Below are 23,743 nucleotides of genomic sequence, written 5' to 3' on the forward strand. Positions count from 1 at the left end.
TTTGTTCTCCTGGTGAAGAATGGATGTCAGAGCTTGCCTAGCATCCAGGTAACAAGCTGTGAACGACCATATGTCTGCAGTTCGTTCTCCTGGTGAAGAACGGATGTCAGAGCTTGCCTAGCATCCAGGTAACCAGCTGTGGAGGACCATATGTCTGCAGTTCGTTCTCCCATCGGAAGAATGGATGTCAGAGCTTGCCTAGCTTTCAGGTGACCAGCTGTGGAGGACCATATGTCTGCAGTTCGTTCTCCTGGTGAAGAATGGATGTCAGAGCTTGCCTAGCTTTCAGGTGACCAGCTGTGGAGGACCATATGTCTGCAGTTCGTTCTCCTGGTGAAGAATGGATGTCAGAGCTTGCCTAGCTTTCAGGTGACCAGCTGTGGAGGACCATATGTCTGCAGTTCGTTCTCATGGTGAAGAATGGATGTCAGAGCTTGCCTAGCTTTCAGCTACAACACCTGATGTCATCACTATTTGACAAAAACATGTTTTCGGTCTTGGCAGAATCACACAATGGACACTCCTTTTGGCAGAGATTTCAAATAACTGTGGAAACAATCTTGTCACTTTTATGTTACACAGTCTCAACACTGCTTGGGACAGCATTTTCTGACATGCAACATATAAATGCTTAAAACTTCTTAAGACATGCAAGAATCAATTTACTGTGAATACAAAATCAACTCAATCTCACATAAATTTACAAATCAAAATGGTGTTGATGTCAGGGCCTAATGGTTGCCATGGGGTCCAGTGGTTACTGTCTGAAGTGGTCAAAGTGTCCAATGTCTCCAGTGGTTACTGTTTGAAGAGGTCAAAGTGTCCAATGTCTCCAGTGGTTACTGTTTGAAGAGGTCAAAGTGTCCAATGTCTCCATTGGTTACTGTCTGAAGTGGTCAAAGTGTCCAATGTCTCCAGTGGTTACTGTTTGAAGAGGTCAAGGTGTCCAATGTCTCCAGTGGTTACTGTTTGAAGAGGTCAAAGTGTCCAATGTCTCCAGTGGTTACTGTTTGAAGAGGTCAAGGTGTCCAATGTCTCCAGTGGTTACTGTTTGAAGAGGTCAAGGTGTCCAATGTCTCCAGTGGTTACTGTTTGAAGAGGTCAAGGTGTCCAATGTCTCCAGTTGCCTATGCACCAGGTGGTCAAGGGGTCCAATGTCTCCAGTTGCCTATGCACCAGGTGGTCAAGGGGTCCAATGTCTCCAGTTGCCTATGCAGCATGTGGTCAAGGGGTCCAATGTCTCCAGTTGCCTATGCACCAGGTGGTCAAGGGGTCCAATGTCTCCAGTTGCCTATGCACCAGGTGGTCAAGGGGTCCAATGTCTCCAGTTGCCTATGCAGCATGTGGTCAAGGGGTCCAATGTCTCCAGTTGCCTATGCAGCATGTGGTCAAGGGGTCCAATGTCTCCAGTTGCCTATGCAGCATGTGGCTATCCTGCATGTGGTCAAGGGGTCCAATGGGTCCAATGTCTCCAGTTGCCTATGCACCAGGTGGTCAAGGGGTCCAATGTCTCCAGTTGCCTATGCAGCATGTGGTCAAGGGGTCCAATGTCTCCAGTTGCCTATGCACCAGGTGGTCAAGGGGTCCAATGTCTCCAGTTGCCTATGCACCATGTGGTCAAGATGTCCAATGTCTCCTGTTGCCTATCCTGCATGTGGTCAAGGGGTCCAATGTCTCCAGTTGCCTTTGCACCATGTGGTCAAGATGTCCAATGTCTCCAGTTGCCTATGCACCATGTGGTCAAGATGTCCAATGTCTCCTGTTGCCTATCCTGCATGTGGTCAAGGGGTCCAATGTCTCCAGTTGCCTATGCACCAGGTGGTCAAGGGGTCCAATGTCTCCAGTTGCCTATGCACCATGTGGTCAAGATGTCCAATGTCTCCTGTTGCCTATCCTGCATGTGGTCAAGGGGTCCAATGTCTCCAGTTGCCTTTGCACCATGTGGTCAAGATGTCCAATGTCTCCAGTTGCCTATGCAGCAGGTGGTCAGTGTCACAGGTACTACAGGTGGCAGGTGTTACCTCTTCAAGGCATTAATGAATGCATCCTTAGGCACCTCCACATTACCAATCTGCCGCATTCGTTTTTTCCCCTCTGCCTGTTTCTTCAGCAACTTCATTTTCCTGGAAATGTCACCGCCATACTGAAACATCCAACATCATCACCATACTGAAACAATGTCATCTAACTTCTCTGAGAGACATTTACAAGTTGGAGCCAAAAGGAAGGACGACAATATATGCATATGTTTTTTCATCTTCCTCAGGCTATGTGTTGTGTGTTGTTAACTGGCTTCCCTATGCTATTACAGTTATTAATACCCATTTAACATCTGATCAAACTTGTATATACAAAGGGTGATCAAAAAGTATGTAGAATCACCAAGAAAACGATACAAATGCAGTTATTTTTATTTTATCTACAATAAATGCATCAAAAACTTCAGGAAACAAAATATGCAAGAAATATTTTGTGTGTTTGAGATTGATAGAAATCGCCTAGAATCACACTTAGATATTACAGTTCATAAGAAAGCAATTTGAAATTACAATCGCTTGTTAAAGTGACTCCCCCTTCATGTTAACTGAAAGAGCTTGTTTTGGAGACACAACCCAACCCCTTTCAGATGACTTAATCATAAGGACATAACTTATTCTAATGTTTTCACTTATTCATACATGATGCCAAGGGTTCAAACTCAACACTGAATGATCACACAAGTGTCAGCTCACAATATATTGTAAACAGTACCAGCTTGAATATCTGGACATAATGTTTTAGAAGGATTGAAATGGGGGTGTCTTTAAAAATCAGCCCTCGACTAAATATAAATTAAGCAATCCAAATCTTTGACTGTTGATTATGACGGGAAGTCATCCAATACTATACTGAACATATGTTATATGATATACTCTGAGGGCATATCATTATCCAAGAGGTACCAAATGACAGATCGTTTTTCATTTTCTGCAGTTTTGTTGGAAATATTATTCCCCAATGTGTTGTGATGACAATATCTCGTAAACCACATTACCCACATATGTGAAATTTTTGATATGACTTTGCTAAAGATTCCTTCAAAATAAATTGCAAGCATTTCAAACATTGGACATCGTTAGTCTACATACTTTTTTATCCAAACTTTATTGTCCACAGTGTTCTACACTGAAACGTAGCTCTCACAATAATAAAGAAACATACTTATTGATCCACCCATACTGAGTGCCTCTCTATCTTTACTTTGTCCACAGTGGGGACAACCTTACACTGCCATGTGGGGAATCGCGTTGAAGAGCTCTCACTAATAATAAAGAAATAGCAAATACAGACATGCTCAAACATTTAGTATACTCACACAACTGGCTGTGATATACTCACACATTTGGCTAGTAGAGATATACTCACACAACTGGCTAGTAGAGATATACTCACACATTTGGCTAGTAGAGATATACTCACACAACTGGCTAGTAGAGATATACTCACACAACTGGCTAGTAGAGATATACTCACACATTTGGCTAGTAGAGATATACTCACACAACTGGCTAGTAGAGATATACTCACACATTTGGCTAGTAGAGATATACTCACACAACTGGCTAGTAGAGATATACTCACACATTTGGCTAGTAGAGATATACTCACACAACTGGCTAGTAGAGATATACTCACACATTTGGCTAGTAGAGATATACTCACACAACTGGCTAGTAGAGATATACTCACACAACTGGCTAGTAGAGATATACTCACACATTTGGCTAGTAGAGATATACTCACACAACTGGCTAGTAGAGATATACTCACACAACTGGCTAGTAGAGATATTCTCACACATTTGGCTAGTAGAGATATACTCACACATTTGGCTAGTAGAGATATACTCACACAACTGGCTAGTAGAGATATTCTCACACAACTGGCTAGTAGAGATATACTCACACAACTGGCTAGTAGAGATATACTCACACAACTGGCTAGTAGAGATATTCTCACACAACTGGCTAGTAGAGATATACTCACACATTTGGCTAGTAGAGATATACTCACACAACTGGCTAGTAGAGATATTCTCACACATTTGGCTAGTAGAGATATACTCACTGGCTAGTAGAGATATACTCACACAACTGGCTAGTAGAGATATACTCACACAACTGGCTAGTAGAGATATACTCACACATTTGGCTAGTAGAGATATACTCACACAACTGGCTAGTAGAGATATACTCATACAACTGGCTAGTAGAGATATAGGGTTAGGGTTAGGGTTAGGGTTAGGGTTAGGGTTAGGGTTAGGGTTATATATACTCACACATTTAGCAAGTACATCCTTCCTGAGGGCTCGGATGTCTTCTCTGGCTAGTATGTGTTTTCCAACAGCTGCTTGGATGGTGATGGTGAACAGTTGACGAGGGATGGACTCCTTGAGGCGGGCACACACACCCTTCGACATTGTTCGGGCCTTGGTGGAGTGACAGATCATCGCCAGCTCCTCCACGGGCTTACCATTCAACAGGAAGTCCACCTGTAACAGTGATTATACAACAGGAAGTCCACCTGAAACAGTGATTATACAACAGGAAGTCCACCTGAAACAGTGATTATACAACAGGAAGTCCACCTGTAACACAGGGTTGACACAACATGGAGACCACCTTTAAGACAGGAATTCTACAAGAAGTGTACCTGAAACACAGAGTTTATACAACAAAACCACTTTTAAGACATGGATTAACCCCCAAAACACAAAACTAAGTGAGTGAGTGAGTGAGTTTAGTTTTACGCCGCACTCAGCAATATTTCAGCTGTATGGCTGCGGTCTGTAAATAATCGAGTCTGGACCAGACAATCCAGTGATCAAGATCATGAGCATCGATCTGCACAATTGGGAACCGATGACATGTGTCAACCAAGTCAGCGAGCCTGACCCCCCGATGACGTTAGTCACCTCTTACGACAAGCATGGGTTACTGAAGATCAATTCTAACCCAGACCTTCATGGGTCCAAAAACTAAAGTTTGATTCAGCAAGAGCAAAATACCTTTGTGAGACTTGAACTCTCATATCCAGCATCCTCATAGTCAAAACTGAAACAAGCAAGACACAGAAACTCCCACACAAGAGAAACAAGCAAGACACAGATATGGTACAGATATGGATCACACGTTACAGATATGGATCACCTCCCACACAAGAGTTACACGTTACAGATATGGATCACACCCCCCACACAAGAGTCACATGTTACAGATCTGGATCACACCTCTCACACAAGAGTCACACGTTACAGATATGGATCACACCTCCCACACAAGAGTCACATGGTACAGATATGGATCACACCTCTCCCACACAAGAGTCACACGTTACAGATATGGATCACACCTCTCACACAAGTCACACGTTACAGATATGGATCACACCCCTCACACAAGAGTCACACGTTACAGATATGGATCACACCTCCCACACAAGAGTCACACGTTACAGATATGGATCACACCTCTCACACAAGAGTCACACGTTACAGATATGGATCACACCTCTCACACAAGAGTCACACGTTACAGATATGGATCACACCTCCACACAAGAGTCACACGTTACAGATATGGATCACACCTCCCACACAAGAGTCACACGTTACAGATATGGATCACACCTCCCACACAAGAGTCACATGTTACAGATATGGATCACACCTCCCACACAAGAGTCACACGTTACAGATATGGATCACACCCCCACACAAGAGTCACACGTTACAGATATGGATCACACCTCTCACACAAGAGTCATGTTACAGATATGGATCACACCTCCCACACGTTACAGATATGGATCACACCTCCCACACAAGAGTCACACGTTACAGATATGGATCACACCTCCCACACAAGAGTCACACGTTACAGATATGGATCACACCTCCCACACAAGAGTCACACGTTACAGATTGATGGATCACACCTGGATCACATCTCTCACCGAAGTCATAAATGTGACCTGCAGCCTACACTAAGCACATAATGTAATTAATGCAGATCAACAACACGCAAGTTACAGATATGGATCACATCTCTCACTAAGCACATAATGTAATTAATGCATGGTGACCTGCAGCATGAGAGGTTTCCTAGCAAGTACTAAGCACATAATGTAATTAATGCATGTGATCAGCAACAACAGAAGTTTCCTAGCAAGTACTAAGCACATAATGTAATTAATGCATGTGATCAGCAACAACAGAGGTTTCCTAGCAAGTACTAAGCACATAATGTAATTAAAGTACTAAGCACATAACATAATAATTAATGCATGTGATCAGCAACAACAGAAGTTTTCTAGTTAGTACTAAGCACATAATGTAATTAATGCATACAACAGAGGTTTTCTAGTTAGTACTACGTATACCCACTTAATGTAATTAATGCATGTGAACAGTGGTTGTCATGGAGACTGAGAGACTACCTGGCAAAGCCTGATGTCAGAGACTTGAGATGATCAAAGAAGTCAACAAGGATCTCGTTGAGTGGGAATTTTACTTTCATCATGATCCTCTTGTCATCGATGTACGTCTGGTCCTTGATCACACCACGGCGGTCCTGACAAAATCAAGATGTCCTGTCAAAAACATTGATGTTCTCAGACACTGCCAACACACAACTATTGTAAACCAAAAGTCACTGTGTTCTTTAATCTGATTGGTTGAAAAACATGATCGAATAGTATTTGATTCCCGGAAATTGCAAGACTATTCGCTGGGTATTAATATGGACAAACAACGCACACACCATTGTATTGTTACGTCATCAGCAGTGGTGATGTCATTCAAATCATAGTGTGACGTAAAGTCCGGATGACGTCACAAATGAGCAGTTCCTGATGCTACCATGGGAGACAGGCGAACGGCCGGCTGATGACATTTCACTGCTGTACCCGTACTCGATGTCAATGAGTGCAGACAGAAAAACATGTGTGGACCTTTTGGTTTACTTTTGTGTTTACAGTGTCGATAAATATCATGTGTTGGCCAATTGCCGTGTGTTATTGAGTATTAAAAGCACGGGAATATTTCATTTGAAACCTCCGGCTGATGCCGTCAGTTACACATGTATTCAGATGTTACAAATACTCAATAACACCCGGAAATTGGCCAACACATGATGTTTATCTCCTAATTCTAATTCAACTTAGGATGTAACACGAGTTCTGATTGGTCAATGCTATAATATTCTGACCGTATAATCAGCATATACGGTCACAATTTGAAAACCGATGCACCAAAACCTTTGAAAGTATTCATACACAATTGGGGTAAGGCTGTTTTTCAGGGCATTGTCATTTGCAGAAGCCCTTGGCCAATTAACTCCCCTATCCAGCTAAAATGGGTGGAATGTGTGTTAAAAAAAGACAAAACAGTATCATAAATGTAATTTTAAGTTCAAACAACTTACTCGCTAGGGGCTGTTGACCCAACACTGTTAGATCATGAAACAAGATTATGACGTCATTATGGAGCGTGACGTCACCTGCTGTGACGTCATTTCACAACAGAACTGATAATGGCCCGTAGTTGAGGAATCAGCGGGCCGCTCATTTCTGATAACTAGAGAGTGGTTTCATCATAATTCCGTCCATGTTATCTATAACACTATGATTTACTCATCATTGTCAGATTTAGACAGCTTGTTTGAGTGGTGCACATATATAAACCTGTGGAAGTTTGAAAGTGAACTACTTTTCTGGCGATGGTGTAAGTTCAAGGAGTGATATGATTAACCTTTGACCTAGAGGAACATAATTTGACCTGCTTTAAATAATGATATTTCTTTCAATGAGAAAACAATGGCGTTTATACAAAACTGGGCTTGGTGGAGGAGTTGAATTGAAGAATCCTTGGAGGATAACTGTTTGATGTGAATGGCTTCTGTGTTTAGTGAAGTCCGCTTGGTTGTTGGCGAGAATGGTGGGGACCACTCGATGATGGCTTTGATGTGGTGGTGGTTATATAGCAACCGCGATGCGGGTGTTGATGGGTCGGGATGTTTCACCTATGTAGCATTGTCCACGATCATAACGTAAATAAAATTCGGGTTGTTGTTGTTGACGTGATTGGGGCTATATAACCACTGAGGTAGTGTCTATGCCGTTTCCCGGCTGATTTGGTGTGACGTACCAATCACAGTACAGTTATTCTGCCTAGGATTACCACTGTTGAACAGTCAGTGTACTATAAGTCTAGGTGTTCTACCATACACAGAGCCATGTGCTATAAATCTACTACCATACACAGAGCCATGTACTACATAAGTCTACTACCATCACACAGAGCCATGTACTATAAGTCTACTACCATACACAGAGCCATGTGCTATAAGTCTACTACCACACACAGAGCCATGTACTACAAGTCTACTACCACACACAGAGCCATGTGCTATAAGTCTACTACCATACACAGAGCCATGTACTATAAATCTACTACCATACACAGAGCCATGTACTATAAGTCTACTACCATACACAGAGCCATGTGCTATAAGTCTCCTACCATACACAGAGCCATGTACTATAAGTCTACTACCATACACAGAGCCATGTGCTATAAGTCTACTACCATACACAGAGCCATGTGCTATAAGTCTACTACCATACACAGAGCCATGTACTATAAATCTACTACCATACACAGAGTCATGTACTATAAGTCTACTACCATACACAGAGCCATGTGCTATAAATCTACTACCATACACAGAGCCATGTGCTATAAGTCTACTACCACACACAGAGCCATGTGCTATAAGTCTACTACCATACACAGAGCCATGTGCTATAAGTCTACTACCACACACAGAGCCATGTGCTATAAGTCTACTACCATACACAGAGCCATGTACTATAAGTCTACTACCACACACAGAGCCATGTACTATAAGTCTACTACCATACACAGAGCCATGTACTATAAGTCTACTACCATACACAGAGCCATGTGCTATAAATCTACTACCATACACAGAGCCATGTGCTATAAGTCTACTACCATACACAGAGCCATGTACTATAAGTCTACTACCATACACAGAGCCATGTACTATAAGTCTACTACCATACACAGAGCAATGTACAGTAGTGCTGTGAGCAAAATATATCCATTACCATACACAAAGACGTGACACTGCCAAGATAGGAGTCTGGCATCAGGATGGTTCCCGTGACAACAGGTTCCTGGAAATCTTCAATAATTCCAGGATCTGGTAGCTGTAGCATAAAGAACACACATATATCATTCTTCCAAAACATTAAACAACAATGCACAGACAGTCATTTGTAGCTACAGACTGCTTGACAAAACAGCAGATTTGATTCTAGCGTCTATATTGCTGCAAGTACGTGGATATTAACTCACCAGGTATGATCAAGGGACTACACAATGTTGCATGGGAAGATCAACTCACCAGTCATATTCAAAGGGACTGAAGATCAACTCACCAGGCATGTTCAAGGGACTACACAATGTTGTATGGGAAGATCAACTCACCAGTCATATTCAAAGGGACTGAAGATCAACTCACCAGGTATGTTCAAAGGGACTGAAGATCAAATCACCAATTTTGTTCAAGGGGACTGAAGATCAACTCACCAGGCATGTTCAAGGGACTACACAATGTTGTATGGGAAGATCAACTCACCAGTCATATTCAAAGGGACTGAAGATCAACTCACCAGGTATGTTCAAAGGGACTGAAGATCAAATCACCAATTTTGTTCAAGGGGACTGAAGATCAACTCACCAAGTATGTTCAAGGCACTACACAATGTTGTATGAGAAGATCAACTCTCCAGGTATGTCCAAGGGGACTGACGAGCAACTCACCAAATATGTTCAAGGTGACTGAGGATCAACTCACCAGCTATGTTCAAGGGACTACAGTATGTTGTATGGGAAGATCAACTCACCAGGTATGTCCAAGGGGACTCAAGATCAACTCACCGGGTATGTTCAAGGGGACTGAAGATCAACTCACCAGGTATGATCAAGGGACTACACAATGTTGCATGGGAAGATCAACTCACCAGGCATATTCAAGGAGACTGAAGATCAACTCACCAGGTATGTTCAAGGGGACTGAAGATCAACTCATCAGGTATGTTCAAGGGGACTGAAGATCAACTCACCAGGTATGTTCAAAGGGAGTACACAATGTTGCATGGGAAGACCAACTCAGCAAGTATGTTCAAGGTGACTCAAGATCAACTCACCAGGTATGTTCAAGGGGACTGAAAATCAACTCACAAGGGATGTTCAAGGACATTGAAGATCAACTCATCAGGTAAGTTCAAGGGTACTGAAGATCAACTCACCAGGTATGTTCAAGGGGACTGAAGATCAACTCATCAGGTATGTTCAAGGGAACTGAAGATCAACTCACCAGGCATGTTCAAGGAGACTGAAGATCAACTCACCAGGTTTGTTCAAGGGGACTCAAGATCAACTCACCAGGTATGTTCAAGGAGACTGAAGATCAACTCACCAGGTATGTTCAAGGAGACTCAAGATCAACTCATCAGGTATGTTCAAGGGACTACACAATGTTGCAGGGGAAGATCAACCCACCAGGCATGTTCAAGGAGACTGAAGACCAACTCACCAGGTATGTTCAGGGGACTGAAGATCAACTCACCAGGTATGTTCAAGGAGACTGAAGATCAACTCACCAGGTATGTTCAAGGGGACTGAAGAGCAACTCATCAGGTATGTTCAAGGGGACTGAAGATCAACTCATCAGGTATGTTCAAGGGACTACATAATGCTGTATGCGAAGATCAACTCACCAGGCATGTTCAAGGAGACTGAAGACCAACTCACCAGGTATGTTCAAGGGGACTGAAGATCAACTTACCAGGTATGTTCAAGGGGACTGAAGATCAACTCATCAGGTATGTTCAAGGGGACTGAAGATCAACTCACCAGGTATGTTCAAGGGACTACACAATGTTGCAGGGGAAGATCAACCCACCAGGCATGTTCAAGGAGACTGAAGACCAACTCACCAGGTATGTTCAAGGGGACTGAAGATCAACTCACCAGGTATGTTCAAGGAGACTGAAGATCAACTCACCAGGTATGTTCAAGGGGACTGAAGAGCAACTCATCAGGTATGTTCAAGGGGACTGAAGATCAACTCATCAGGTATGTTCAAGGGACTACATAATGCTGTATGCGAAGATCAACTCACCAGGCATGTTCAAGGAGACTGAAGACCAACTCACCAGGTATGTTCAAGGGGACTGAAGATCAACTTACCAGGTATGTTCAAGGGGACTGAAGATCAACTCATCAGGTATGTTCAAGGGGACTGAAGATCAACTCACCAGGTATGTTCAAGGGAACTGAAGATCAACTCATCAGGTATGTTCAAGGGACTACACAATGTTGCATGGGAAGGTCAACTCACCAGGTATGATCAAGGGGACTGAAGATCAACTCACCAGGTATGTTCAAGGGACTGAAGATCAACTCATCAGGTATGTTCAGGGGAAACTGAAGATCAACTCATCAGGTATGTTCAAGGGGACTGAAGATCAACTCACCAGGTATGTTCAAGGGAGCTGAAGATCAACTCATCAGGTATGTTCAAGGGACTACACAATGTTGCATGGGAAGATCAACTCACCAGGCATGTTCAAGGAGACTGAAGATCAACTCACCAGGTATGTTCAAGGGACTACATAATGCTGTATGGGAAGATCAACCCACCAGGCATGTTCAAGGAGACTGAAGACCAACTCACCAGGTATGTTCAAGGGGACTGAAGATCAACTCACCAGGTATGTTCAAGGGGACTGAAGATCAACTCATCAGGTATGTTCAAGGGGACTGAAGATCAACTCACCAGGTATGTTCAAGGGAACTGAAGATCAACTTACCAGGTATGTTCAAGGGACTACACAATGTTGCATGGGAAGATCAACTCACCAGGCATGTTCAAGGAGACTGAAGATCAACTCACCAGGTATGTTCAAGGGACTACACAATGTTGCATGGGAAGGTCAACTCACCAGGTATGATCAAGGGGACTGAAGATCAACTCACCAGGTATGTTCAAGGGACTGAAGATCAACTCATCAGGTATGTTCAGGGGAAACTGAAGATCAACTCATCAGGTATGTTCAAGGGGACTGAAGATCAACTCACCAGGTATGTTCAAGGGAGCTGAAGATCAACTCATCAGGTATGTTCAAGGGACTACACAATGTTGCATGGGAAGATCAACTCACCAGGCATGTTCAAGGAGACTGAAGATCAACTCACCAGGTATGTTCAAGGGACTACATAATGCTGTATGGGAAGATCAACCCACCAGGCATGTTCAAGGAGACTGAAGACCAACTCACCAGGTATGTTCAAGGGACTGAAGATCAACTCATCAGGTATGTTCAAGGGGACTGAAGATCAACTCATCAGGTATGTTCAAGGGGACTGAAGATCAACTCACCAGGTATGTTCAAGGGAACTGAAGATCAACTTACCAGGTATGTTCAAGGGACTACACAATGTTGCATGGGAAGATCAACTCACCAGGCATGTTCAAGGAGACTGAAGATCAACTCACCAGGTATGTTCAAGGGACTACACAATGTTGCATGGGAAGGTCAACTCACCAGGTATGATCAAGGGGACTGAAGATCAACTCACCAGGTATGTTCAAGGGACTGAAGATCAACTCATCAGGTATGTTCAGGGGAAACTGAAGATCAACTCATCAGGTATGTTCAAGGGGACTGAAGATCAACTCACCAGGTATGTTCAAGGGAGCTGAAGATCAACTCATCAGGTATGTTCAAGGGACTACACAATGTTGCATGGGAAGATCAACTCACCAGGCATGTTCAAGGAGACTGAAGATCAACTCACCAGGTATGTTCAAAGGGACTGAAGATCAATTCACCAGGTATGTTCAAGGGACTACATAATGCTGTATGGGAAGATCAACCCACCAGGCATGTTCAAGGAGACTGAAAACCAACTCACCAACTCATGCGTTCAGAGGACTGAAGATCAACTCACCAGGCAAGGATTCAATAGTGTTATTTCTGAGGCTCCATATTTTTTCATATTCTTGGCACCAGAAATCTTCACTGTAATGTAGAGTGGACATGTTATAATGATGGGCACAGGACATAACTGTCATCACACACAAAACACTACCAGTCTGAGATGGACACTACAAGTGGGTAGAACACGACCAGTCTGAGATGGACACTACAAGTGGGTAGAACACGACCAGTCTGAGATGGACACTACAAGTGGGTAGAACACTACCAGTCTGAGATGGACACTACAAGTGGGTAGAACACTACCAGTCTGGGATGGAAAGCTACAAGACAGGGTAGGACACAACTGGTCTTGACATGGAACACTACAAGACAGACAGAACCCAACAAGACACCATCAGACTGACGAGCATTGAAAACTTCCAGGCAGGGAAAGTAATGCAGCATTAGAAACAGTTTATTGCCTCACCCTTGTATGGAACATTTGGTGCGGTGACGATGATGGAGGCGTTGTATTCCTGTTCAAGTCTCTGGTTGAAGACCTCCATGTGCAGCAGCCCAAGAAAGCCCAGCCTCCAACCCTGGCCCAGTACCGGACTGAAACACCAGGCCACACCTTAACTAACGACCTCATCCTCCACAACTACAATAACTCACGACCTCATCCTCCACCACTACAATAACTCACGACCTCATCCTCCACCACTACCATAACTCACGACCTCATCCACCACCACTACCATAACTCACGACCTCATACTCCACCACTACCATAACTAACAGCCTCATCCTCCACCACTACCATAACTCACGACCTCATCCTCCACCACTACCATAACTAACGACCTCATCCACCACCACTACAATAACTCACGACCTCATCTGCCACAACTACCATAACTCACGACCTCATACTCCACCACTACCATAACTAACAGCCTCATCCTCCACCACTACCATAACTCACGACCTCATCCTCCACCACTACCATAACTAACGACCTCATCCTACCACAACTCACGACCTCATCTCCACCACCACTCATCTCACCACCACTACCACCACTTATCCTCCACTACTACCATACCTCATCCTCCACCATCACTACCATAACTCACGACCTCATCCACCACCACTACCATAACTCACCACCTCATCCTCCACCACTACCATAACTAACAGCCTCATCCTCCACCCACCACTACCATAACTATAACTCACTTACCTCATCCTCCACCACACTACCATAACTCACGACCTCATCCTCCACCACTACCATAACTAATTCCAGCTACTCATAACTATCCACCACCACTACAACTCACTAACTAATCCTCATCCTCCACCACTACCATAACTCCACGACCTCATCCTCCACCACTACCATAACTCACGACCTCATCATCCACCACCACTACCATAACTACACTACCTAATACCTCATCCTCCACCACTACCATATAACTAACAGCCTCATCCTCCACCACTACCATAACTCACTTAATCATCTAATCCACTACCATACCTCACACCATAACTACCATAACTCACGCACCTCATCCTCCACCACTACCATAACTCATAACTCATTCGCCCTACCATCACTCACTACCACTACCATAACTCACTTAACCATCCTCCACCACTACCATAACTAACGACCCTATCCTCCACAACTACCATAACTTCACGCACCTCATCCTCCACCACTACCACTTAACTCCGACCATCACTCACCACCACACTCCACCACTACCATAACTCACCTCATCTCCACCAAACTCATATAACTCATCCTCCTTATCCACTACCATATATAATCTAACGACCTCTATCCTCCACCACTACTATAACTCGACTCATACTCCATCACGACACTACCATAACTCTAACTTTCAATTCCTCATCCTCCACCACTACTATAACTCACGACCTCATCCTCCACCACTACCACTATAACTCACCACCTCATCCTCCACCACTACCACCACTCATAACTCAATCCACTCTCATCCTCCCACCACTACCATAACTCACCTCATCCTCCACCACTACCATAACTCACTTATAATTCCTCCTCCTCCTACCACCACTACCCTCATCCTCCACCACACACATAACTATACTCCACTCACACCACTACCATATCACTAACCTCATCTCTCCACAACTACCATAACTCACACTTATACTCCACCACTACCATAACTCACCTCATCCTCCACCTACTACTCCAGACTGACCTCATCCCTCCACTACTACATACTCCACCACTACCAGACTGAAACAGACACATCTCCACCACTACCAGACTGAAACAGACACATACTCCACCACTACCAGACTGAACTGAAACAGACACATACTCCACCACTACCAGACTGAAACAGACACATCCTCCACCACTACTAGACTACCAGACATATATTTCTCCACCACCAGACTGAAACAGACACATCCTCCACCACTACCAGACTGGAAACAGACACATACTCCACCACTACCAGACTGAAACAGACACATACCCTCCACCACTACCAGACTGAAACAGACACACCACTATACTAGACTGAAACAGACACATCCTCCACCACTACCAGACTGAAACAGACACATCCTCCACCACTACCAGACTGAAACAGACACTCACTCCACCACTCCACAGACTGAAACAGATACACACTCCACCACTACCAGACTGAAACAGACACATCCTCCACCACTACCAGACTGAAACAGACACATACCTCCACCACTACCAGACTGGAAACAGACACATACTCCACCACTACCAGACTGAAACAGACACATACTCCACCACTACCAGACTGAAACAGACACATACTCCACCACTACCAGACTGAAACAGACACATCCCTCCACTACTACCAGACTGAAACAGACACATACTCTACCATTACCAGACTGAAACAGACACATACTCTACCACTACCAGACTGAAACAGACACATACTCCACCTACTACCAGACTGGAAACAGACACATACCAGACTCAGACACATACTCTTACCACTACCAGACTGAAACAGACACATACTCCACCACTACCAGACTGAAACAGACACATACTCCACCACTACCAGACTGAAACAGACACATACTCCACCACTACCAGACTGAAACAGATACATCCTCCCACTACTACCAGACTGAAACAGACACATACTCTACCCACTACCAGACTGAAACAGACACATACTCCACCACTACCAGACTGAAACAGACACATACTCCACCACTACCAGACTGAAACAGACACATACTCTACCAATACCAGACTGAAACAGACACACATCCTCCACTACTACCAGACTGAAACAGACACATACTCCACCACTACCAGACTGAAACAGACACATACTCCACCACTACCAGACTGAAACAGACACATACTCCACCACTACCAGACTGACAACAACACACATCCTCCACCACTACCAGACTGAAACAGACACACTCCACCACTACTGAAACAGACACATCCTACACAGACTACCAGACTGAAACAGACACATACTCTACCAATACCAGACTGAAACAGACACATACTCCACCACTACCAGACTGAAACAGACACATACTCCACCACTACTAGACTCAAACAGACATCATCCTCCACACTACTAGATACATCCTCCACTACTACCAGACCTGAAATAGACACATACTCTACCAATACCAGACTGAAACAGACACATCCTCCACCACTACCAGACTGAAACAGACACATCCTCCACTACTACCAGACTGAAACAGATACATCCTCCACTACTACCAGACTGAAATAGACACATACTCTACCATTACCAGACTGAAACAGACACATCCTCCACCACTACCAGACTGAAACAGATACATCCTCCACTACTACCAGACCGAAATAGACACATACTCTACCAATACCAGACTGAAACAGACACATCCTCCACCACTACCAGACTGAAACAGACACATCCTCCACTACTACCAGACTGAAACAGATACATCCTCCACTACTACCAGACTGAAACAGACACATACTCTACCAATACCAGACTGAAACAGACACATCCTCCACTACTACCAGACTGAAACAGACACATACTCCACCACTACCAGACTCAAACAGACACATCCTCCTCCACTACTACCAGACTGAAACAGATACATCCTCCACTACTACTACCAGACTGAAACAGACACATACTCTACCATTACCAGACTGAAACAGACACATACTCCACCACTACCAGACTGAAACAGACACATACTCTACCAATACCAGACTGAAACAGACACATCCTCCACTACTACCAGACTGAAACAGATACATCCTCCACTACTACCAGACTGAAACAGACACATACTCTACCATTACCAGACTGAAACAGACACATACTCCACCACTACCAGACTGGAAACAGACACATACCCACCACTACCAGACTGAAACAGACACATACTCCACTACTACCAGACTGAAACAGATACATCCTCCACTACTACCAGACTGAAACAGACACATACTCTACCATTACCAGACTGAAACAGACACATACTCTACCAATACCAGACTGAAACAGACACATACTCCACCACTACCAGACTGAAACAGACACATACTCCACCACTACCAGACTGAAACAGATACATCCTCCACCACTACCAGACTGAAACAGATACATACTCTACCAATACCAGACTGAAACAGACACATCCTCCACCACTACCAGACTGAAACAGACACATACTCCACCACTACCAGACTCAAACAGACACATCCTCCACTACTACCAGACTGAAACAGATACATCCTCCACTACTACCAGACTGAAACAGACACATACTCCACCACTACCAGACTGAAACAGACACATACTCCACCACTACCAGACTCAAACAGACACATCCTCCACTACTACCAGACTGAAACAGATACATCCTCCACTACTACCAGACTGAAACAGACACATACTCTACCAATACCAGACTGAAACAGACACATACTCCACTACTACCAGACTCAAACAGACACATCCTCCACTACTACCAGACTCAAACAGACACATACTCCACTACTACCAGACTCAAACAGACACATCCTCCACCACTACCAGACTCAAACAGACACATCCTCCACTACTACCAGACTGAAACAGATACATCCTCCACTACTACCAGACTGAAACAGACACATACTCTACCATTACCAGACTGAAACAGACACATACTCCACCACTACCAGACTCAAACAGACACATCCTCCACTACTACCAGACTGAAACAGATACATCCTCCACTACTACCAGACTGAAACAGACACATACTCTACCATTACCAGACTGAAACAGACACATACTCCACCACTACCAGACTGAAACAGACACATACTCTACCAATACCAGACTGAAACAGACACATCCTCCACTACTACCAGACTGAAACAGACACATACTCCACCACTACCAGACTGAAACAGACACATACTCCACCACTACCAGACTGAAACAGACACATACTCCACCACTACCAGACTGAAACAGACACATCCTCCACTACTACCAGACTGAAACAGACACATACTCTACCATTACCAGACTGAAACAGACACATACTCTACCAATACCAGACTGAAACAGACACATACTCCACCACTACCAGACTCAAACAGACACATCCTCCACCACTACCAGACTGAAACAGATACATCCTCCACCACTACCAGACCGAAACAGACACATACTCTACCAATACCAGACTGAAACAGACACATACTCCACCACTACCAGACTGAAACAGACACATACTCCACCACTACCAGACTGAAACAGACACATCCTCCACCACTACCAGACTGAAACAGACACATACTCTACCATTACCAGACTGAAACAGACACATCATCTCACGCTGACAGAAACAGACACATCACAGATGACCCTTAACTCACATCAGAATGTGATCCAAGTGTCATCCCAGACGGACACCTGGTGTCCATGTAGAAAGACACCTGCATAACTCACCTGCTGTCAATGTGGATGGAGACACTGGAGTCATTGAGTGTCAGCCTCTCTATGGAGTTCCGCAGAACGCTGTATTCTGACTGGTCACTGGGATACACTCCTGCATACACCTGTAATTAATGTATTCTGACTGGTCACTGGGATACACTCCTGCATACACCTGTAATTAATGTATTCTGACTGGTCACTGGGATACACTCCTGCATACACCTGTAATTAATGTATTCTGACTGGTCACTGGGATACACTCCTGCATACACCTGTAATTAATGTATTCTGACTGGTCACTGTGACACGCTCCTGCATACACCTGTAATTAATGTATTCTGACTGGTCACTGGGATACACTCCTGCATACACCTGTAATTAATGTATTCTGACTGGTCACTGGGATACACTCCTGCATGAACCTGTAATCAAGGTCAAAGTGCATAGAAACCTTTTTCAAGCTTGTTTTTAGCCAGGCACAAGTCAACCTACCTACCATGGGTCGAGGTGATTTGAAACCAGGGTCAATACTACCTACCTACCATGGCACCGGCGGATTTGTAGACAGGCACGATACTACCTACATACCATGGCACGAGCTGGTTTGAAGCCAGGCACAATACTACCTACCTACCATAGGTCGAGCTGGTTTGAAGCCAGGTACGATACTATCTACCTACCATAGGTCGAGCTGGTTTGAAGCCAGGCACAATACTACCTACCTACCATAGGTCGAGCTGGTTTGAAGCCAGGTACGATACTACCTACCTACCATAGGTCGAGCTGGTTTGAAGCCAGGTACGATACTACCTACCTACCATAGGTCGAGCTGGTTTGAAGCCAGGTACGATACTACCTACCTACCATGGGTCGAGCTGGTTTGAAGCCAGGTACGATACTACCTACCTACCATGGGTCCAGCTGGTTAGAAGCCAGGTACGATACTACCTACCTACCATGGGTCGAGCTGGTTTGAAGCCAGGTACGATACTATCTACCTACCATGGGTCCAGCTGGTTAGAAGCCAGGTACGATACTACCTACCTACCATGGGTCGAGCTGGTTTGAAGCCAGGTACGATACTATCTACCTACCATGGCACGGGCTGGTTTGAAGCCCGGCAGTGGGGCGACAGGACTGTCAACGAGGTGGAAGGTGTCGCCAACCTGTGCCTCCTTCGTGTTCCGCATGTTGGCCATCACAAAGCCCACCTGCCCCGCATAGCTGCAACACAGTGAGTAAGTGAGTTTAGTTTAACGCTGCACTCAGCAATATTCCAGCTATATGGCGGTGGTGATCTATGCAGTGATCTACGCAATTGGGAACTGATGACATGTGTCAACCTGACCACCCGATCCCGATAGTCGCCTCTTACGACGAGCATGGCTTACGGAAGATCAATATTCTAACTCGGACATTCACAGGTAAGCTGCAACACAGATTTAGGCATTGTTTCAGGCTATGTTTCAGCTACCACATAAATTTCTTCAGTGCTTAAACCCAGTGATCATTAGCAATAAATGCCAGTAATCAAGGCATACAACCAACAATAGAACAAGTCATTATAACCAAGCTACAGCAGGCGCTTCACAGACATATAACCTACAGCAGGTGCTTCGCAGACATATAAGCTACAGAAGGCGCTTTGCAGACATATAAGCTACAGCAGGTGCTTTGCAGACATATAAGCTACAGCAGGCGCTTCACAGACATATAAGCTACAGCAGGCGCTTCACACACATATAAGCTACAGCAGGTGCTTTGCAGACATATAAGCTACAGCAGGCGCTTTGCAGACATATAAGCTACAGCAGGTGCTTCATAGACATATAAGCTACAGCAGGCGCTTCACAGACATATAACCTACAGCAGGCGCTTCACAAACATGTAAGCTACAGCAGGTGCTTCGCAGACATATAAGCTACAGCAGGCGCTTCACACACATATAAGCTACAGCAGGCGCTTTGCAGACATATAACCTACAGCAGGCGCTTCGCAGACATATAAGCTACAGAAGGTGCTTCAAAGACATATAACCTACAGCAGGTGCTTCGCAGACATATAAGCTACAGCAGGCGCTTCACAAACATATAAGCTACAGAAGGTGCTTTGCAGACATATAAGCTACAGCAGGTGCTTCGCAGACATATAACCTACACCAGGTGCCAAACAGACATATAAGCTACAGCAGGCGCTTCACAGACATATAAGCTACAGCAGGTGCTTCGCAGACATATAAGCTACAGCAGGTGCCTCACAGACATATAAGCTACAGCAGGTGCTTCAAAGACATATAACCTTCAGCAGGTGCTTCAAGAGACATATAAGCTACAGACATATAGCTACAGTAGGTGCTTCGCAGACATATAAACTACAGCAGGTGCTTCACAGACATATAAGCTACAGCAGGTGCTTCGCAGACATATAACCTACAGCAGGTGCTTCGCAGACATATAAGCTACAGCAGGTGCTTCACAAACATATAAGCTACAGCAGGCGCTTCACAAACATATAAGCTACAGCAGGTGCTTCGCAGACATATAACCTACAGCAGGTGCTTTGCAGACATATAAGCTACAGCAGGTGCTTCGCAGACATATAAGCCACAGCAGGTGCTTCGCAGACATATAAGCTACAGCAGGTGCTTCACAGACATATAAGCTACAGCAGGTGCTTCACAGACATATAAGCTACAGCAGGTGCTTCACAAACATATAAGCTACAGCAGGTTCCTCACACACATATAAGCTACAGCAGGCGCTTCACAAACATATAAGCTACAGCAGGTGCTTCGCAGACATATAAGCTACAGCAGGTGCTTCACAAACATATAAGCTACAGAAGGTGCTTCAAAGACACATAAGCTACACCAGGTTCCTCACACACATATAAGCCACAGCAGGTGCTTCGCAGACATATAAGCTACAGCAGGCGCTTCACACACATATAAGCTACACCAGGTGCCTCACAGACATAAAGCTACAGCAGGCGCTTCGCAGACATATAAGCTACAGCAGGCGCTTCACAAACATATAAGCTACAGCAGGTGCCTCACAGACATAAAGCTACAGCAGGTGCTTTGCAGACATATAAGCTACAGCAGGCGCTTCGCAGACATATAAGCTACAGCAGGTGCCTCACAGACATAAAGCTACAGCAGGTTCCTCACACACATATAAACTACAGCAGGTGCTTTGCAGACATAAAGCTACAGCAGGCGCTTCACAAAAGACATACACAGCATACAGACATATAAGCTACAGCAGGTGCCTCACAGACATATAAAGCTACAGCAGGCGCTTCACAGACATATAAGCTACAGCAGGTGCCTCACAGACATAAAGCTACAGCAGGCGCTTCACAGACATATAAGCTACAGCAGGCGCTTCACACACATATAAGCTACAGCAGGTGCCTCACAGACATATAAGCTACAGCAGGTTCCTCACAGACATATAAGCTACAGCAGGCGCTTTGCAGACATATAAGCTACAGCAGGTGCCTCACAGACATATAAGCTACAGCAGGCGCTTCACAGACATATAAGCTACAGCAGGTGCCTCACAGACATATAAGCTACAGCAGGTGCTTTGCAGACATATAAGCTACAGCAGGTGCTTCGCAGACATATAAGCTACTGCAGGTGCCTCACAGACATATAAGCTACAGCAGGCGCTTCGCAGACATATAAGCTACAGCAGGTGCTTCGCAGACATATAAGCTACAGCAGGTGCCTCACAGACATATAAGCTACAGCAGGCGCTTCACAGACATATAAGCTACAGCAGGTGCCTCACAGACATATAAGCTACAGCAGGCTTTGCAGACATATAAGCTACAGCAGGTGCTTCGCAGACATATAAGCTACAGCAGGTGCCTCACAGACTACAGCAGGCGCTTAGCAGACATATAAGCTACAGCAGGTGCCTCACAGACATATAAGCTACAGCAGGCGCTTCGCAGACATATAAGCTACAACAGGTGCTTCACATATATATAAGCTACAACAGATGCCTCACAGAGCTGACGTGGCAACTTCCATGGGGTGCATTATTCCAACATCTTGGACTTCATATGTCTTCTGGCCATGACAAGACTTTATCTTGTCTCCTGTGGATGAAGAAAACATCTCATGTCAATATTGTGTGGTATATTTCCCCGCAATGAACGTACAATATAGACACAGTGACACACTATCATAGACATGATGACACACTATCATAGATATGACACACTATCATAGATATGATGACACACTATCATAGACATGATGACACACTATCATAGACATTGTGACCTAGTATCATAGATATGATGACACACAATCACAGACATGATGACACACTATCATAGACATGATGACACACTATCATAGACATCATGACACACTATCATAGACATGACACACTATCATAGGCATGATGACACACTATCATAGACATGATGACACACAATCACAGACATAATGACACACTATCATAGACATGATGACATACTATCATAGACATCATGACACACAAGCATAGACATGATGACACACTATCATAGATGTGATGAAACACTATCATACACATGATGACACACTATCATAGACATGATGGCACACTATCATAGATGTGATGACACACTATCATAGACATGATGACACACTATCATAGATA

The 23,743-nt window shown here is 44.4% G+C and overlaps 1 protein-coding gene and 1 long non-coding RNA gene across 4 annotated transcripts in view; one reads left to right on the top strand and one right to left on the bottom strand.

Annotated features, from left to right (window-relative positions):
- Positions 1-1,719: 1,719 nt before the first annotated feature.
- Positions 1,720-23,743, bottom strand: part of LOC124260505 (translation factor Guf1, mitochondrial-like) — a 35,865-nt gene continuing 13,841 nt past the window's right edge. For all 3 annotated transcript variants that reach the window (XM_046694836.1, XM_046694838.1, XM_046694837.1), the window contains 10 exons: positions 23,102-23,192; positions 20,177-20,306; positions 19,095-19,204; positions 13,541-13,668; positions 13,085-13,155; positions 9,172-9,273; positions 6,478-6,611; positions 5,048-5,093; positions 4,319-4,531; positions 1,720-2,143 (listed from right to left, as the gene is read on the bottom strand). In XM_046694836.1, the coding sequence (XP_046550792.1) occupies positions 2,018-2,143; positions 4,319-4,531; positions 5,048-5,093; positions 6,478-6,611; positions 9,172-9,273; positions 13,085-13,155; positions 13,541-13,668; positions 19,095-19,204; positions 20,177-20,306; positions 23,102-23,192 (1,151 nt within the window). In that variant the 3' untranslated portion in view covers positions 1,720-2,017. The remainder of the gene's footprint in view (positions 2,144-4,318; positions 4,532-5,047; positions 5,094-6,477; positions 6,612-9,171; positions 9,274-13,084; positions 13,156-13,540; positions 13,669-19,094; positions 19,205-20,176; positions 20,307-23,101; positions 23,193-23,743) is intronic.
- On the top strand, positions 11,655-12,227 carry LOC124260510. The gene is made up of 3 exons (XR_006894106.1): positions 11,655-11,727; positions 11,811-12,029; positions 12,181-12,227. It is a non-coding gene; the product is annotated as an uncharacterized LOC124260510 (long non-coding RNA).

The sequence above is a fragment of the Haliotis rubra genome, unplaced genomic scaffold (assembly GCF_003918875.1).
Source record: "Haliotis rubra isolate DU_JTF1 unplaced genomic scaffold, ASM391887v1 Scf766, whole genome shotgun sequence".
In the NCBI taxonomy this organism is placed as follows: domain Eukaryota; kingdom Metazoa; phylum Mollusca; class Gastropoda; order Lepetellida; family Haliotidae; genus Haliotis; species Haliotis rubra.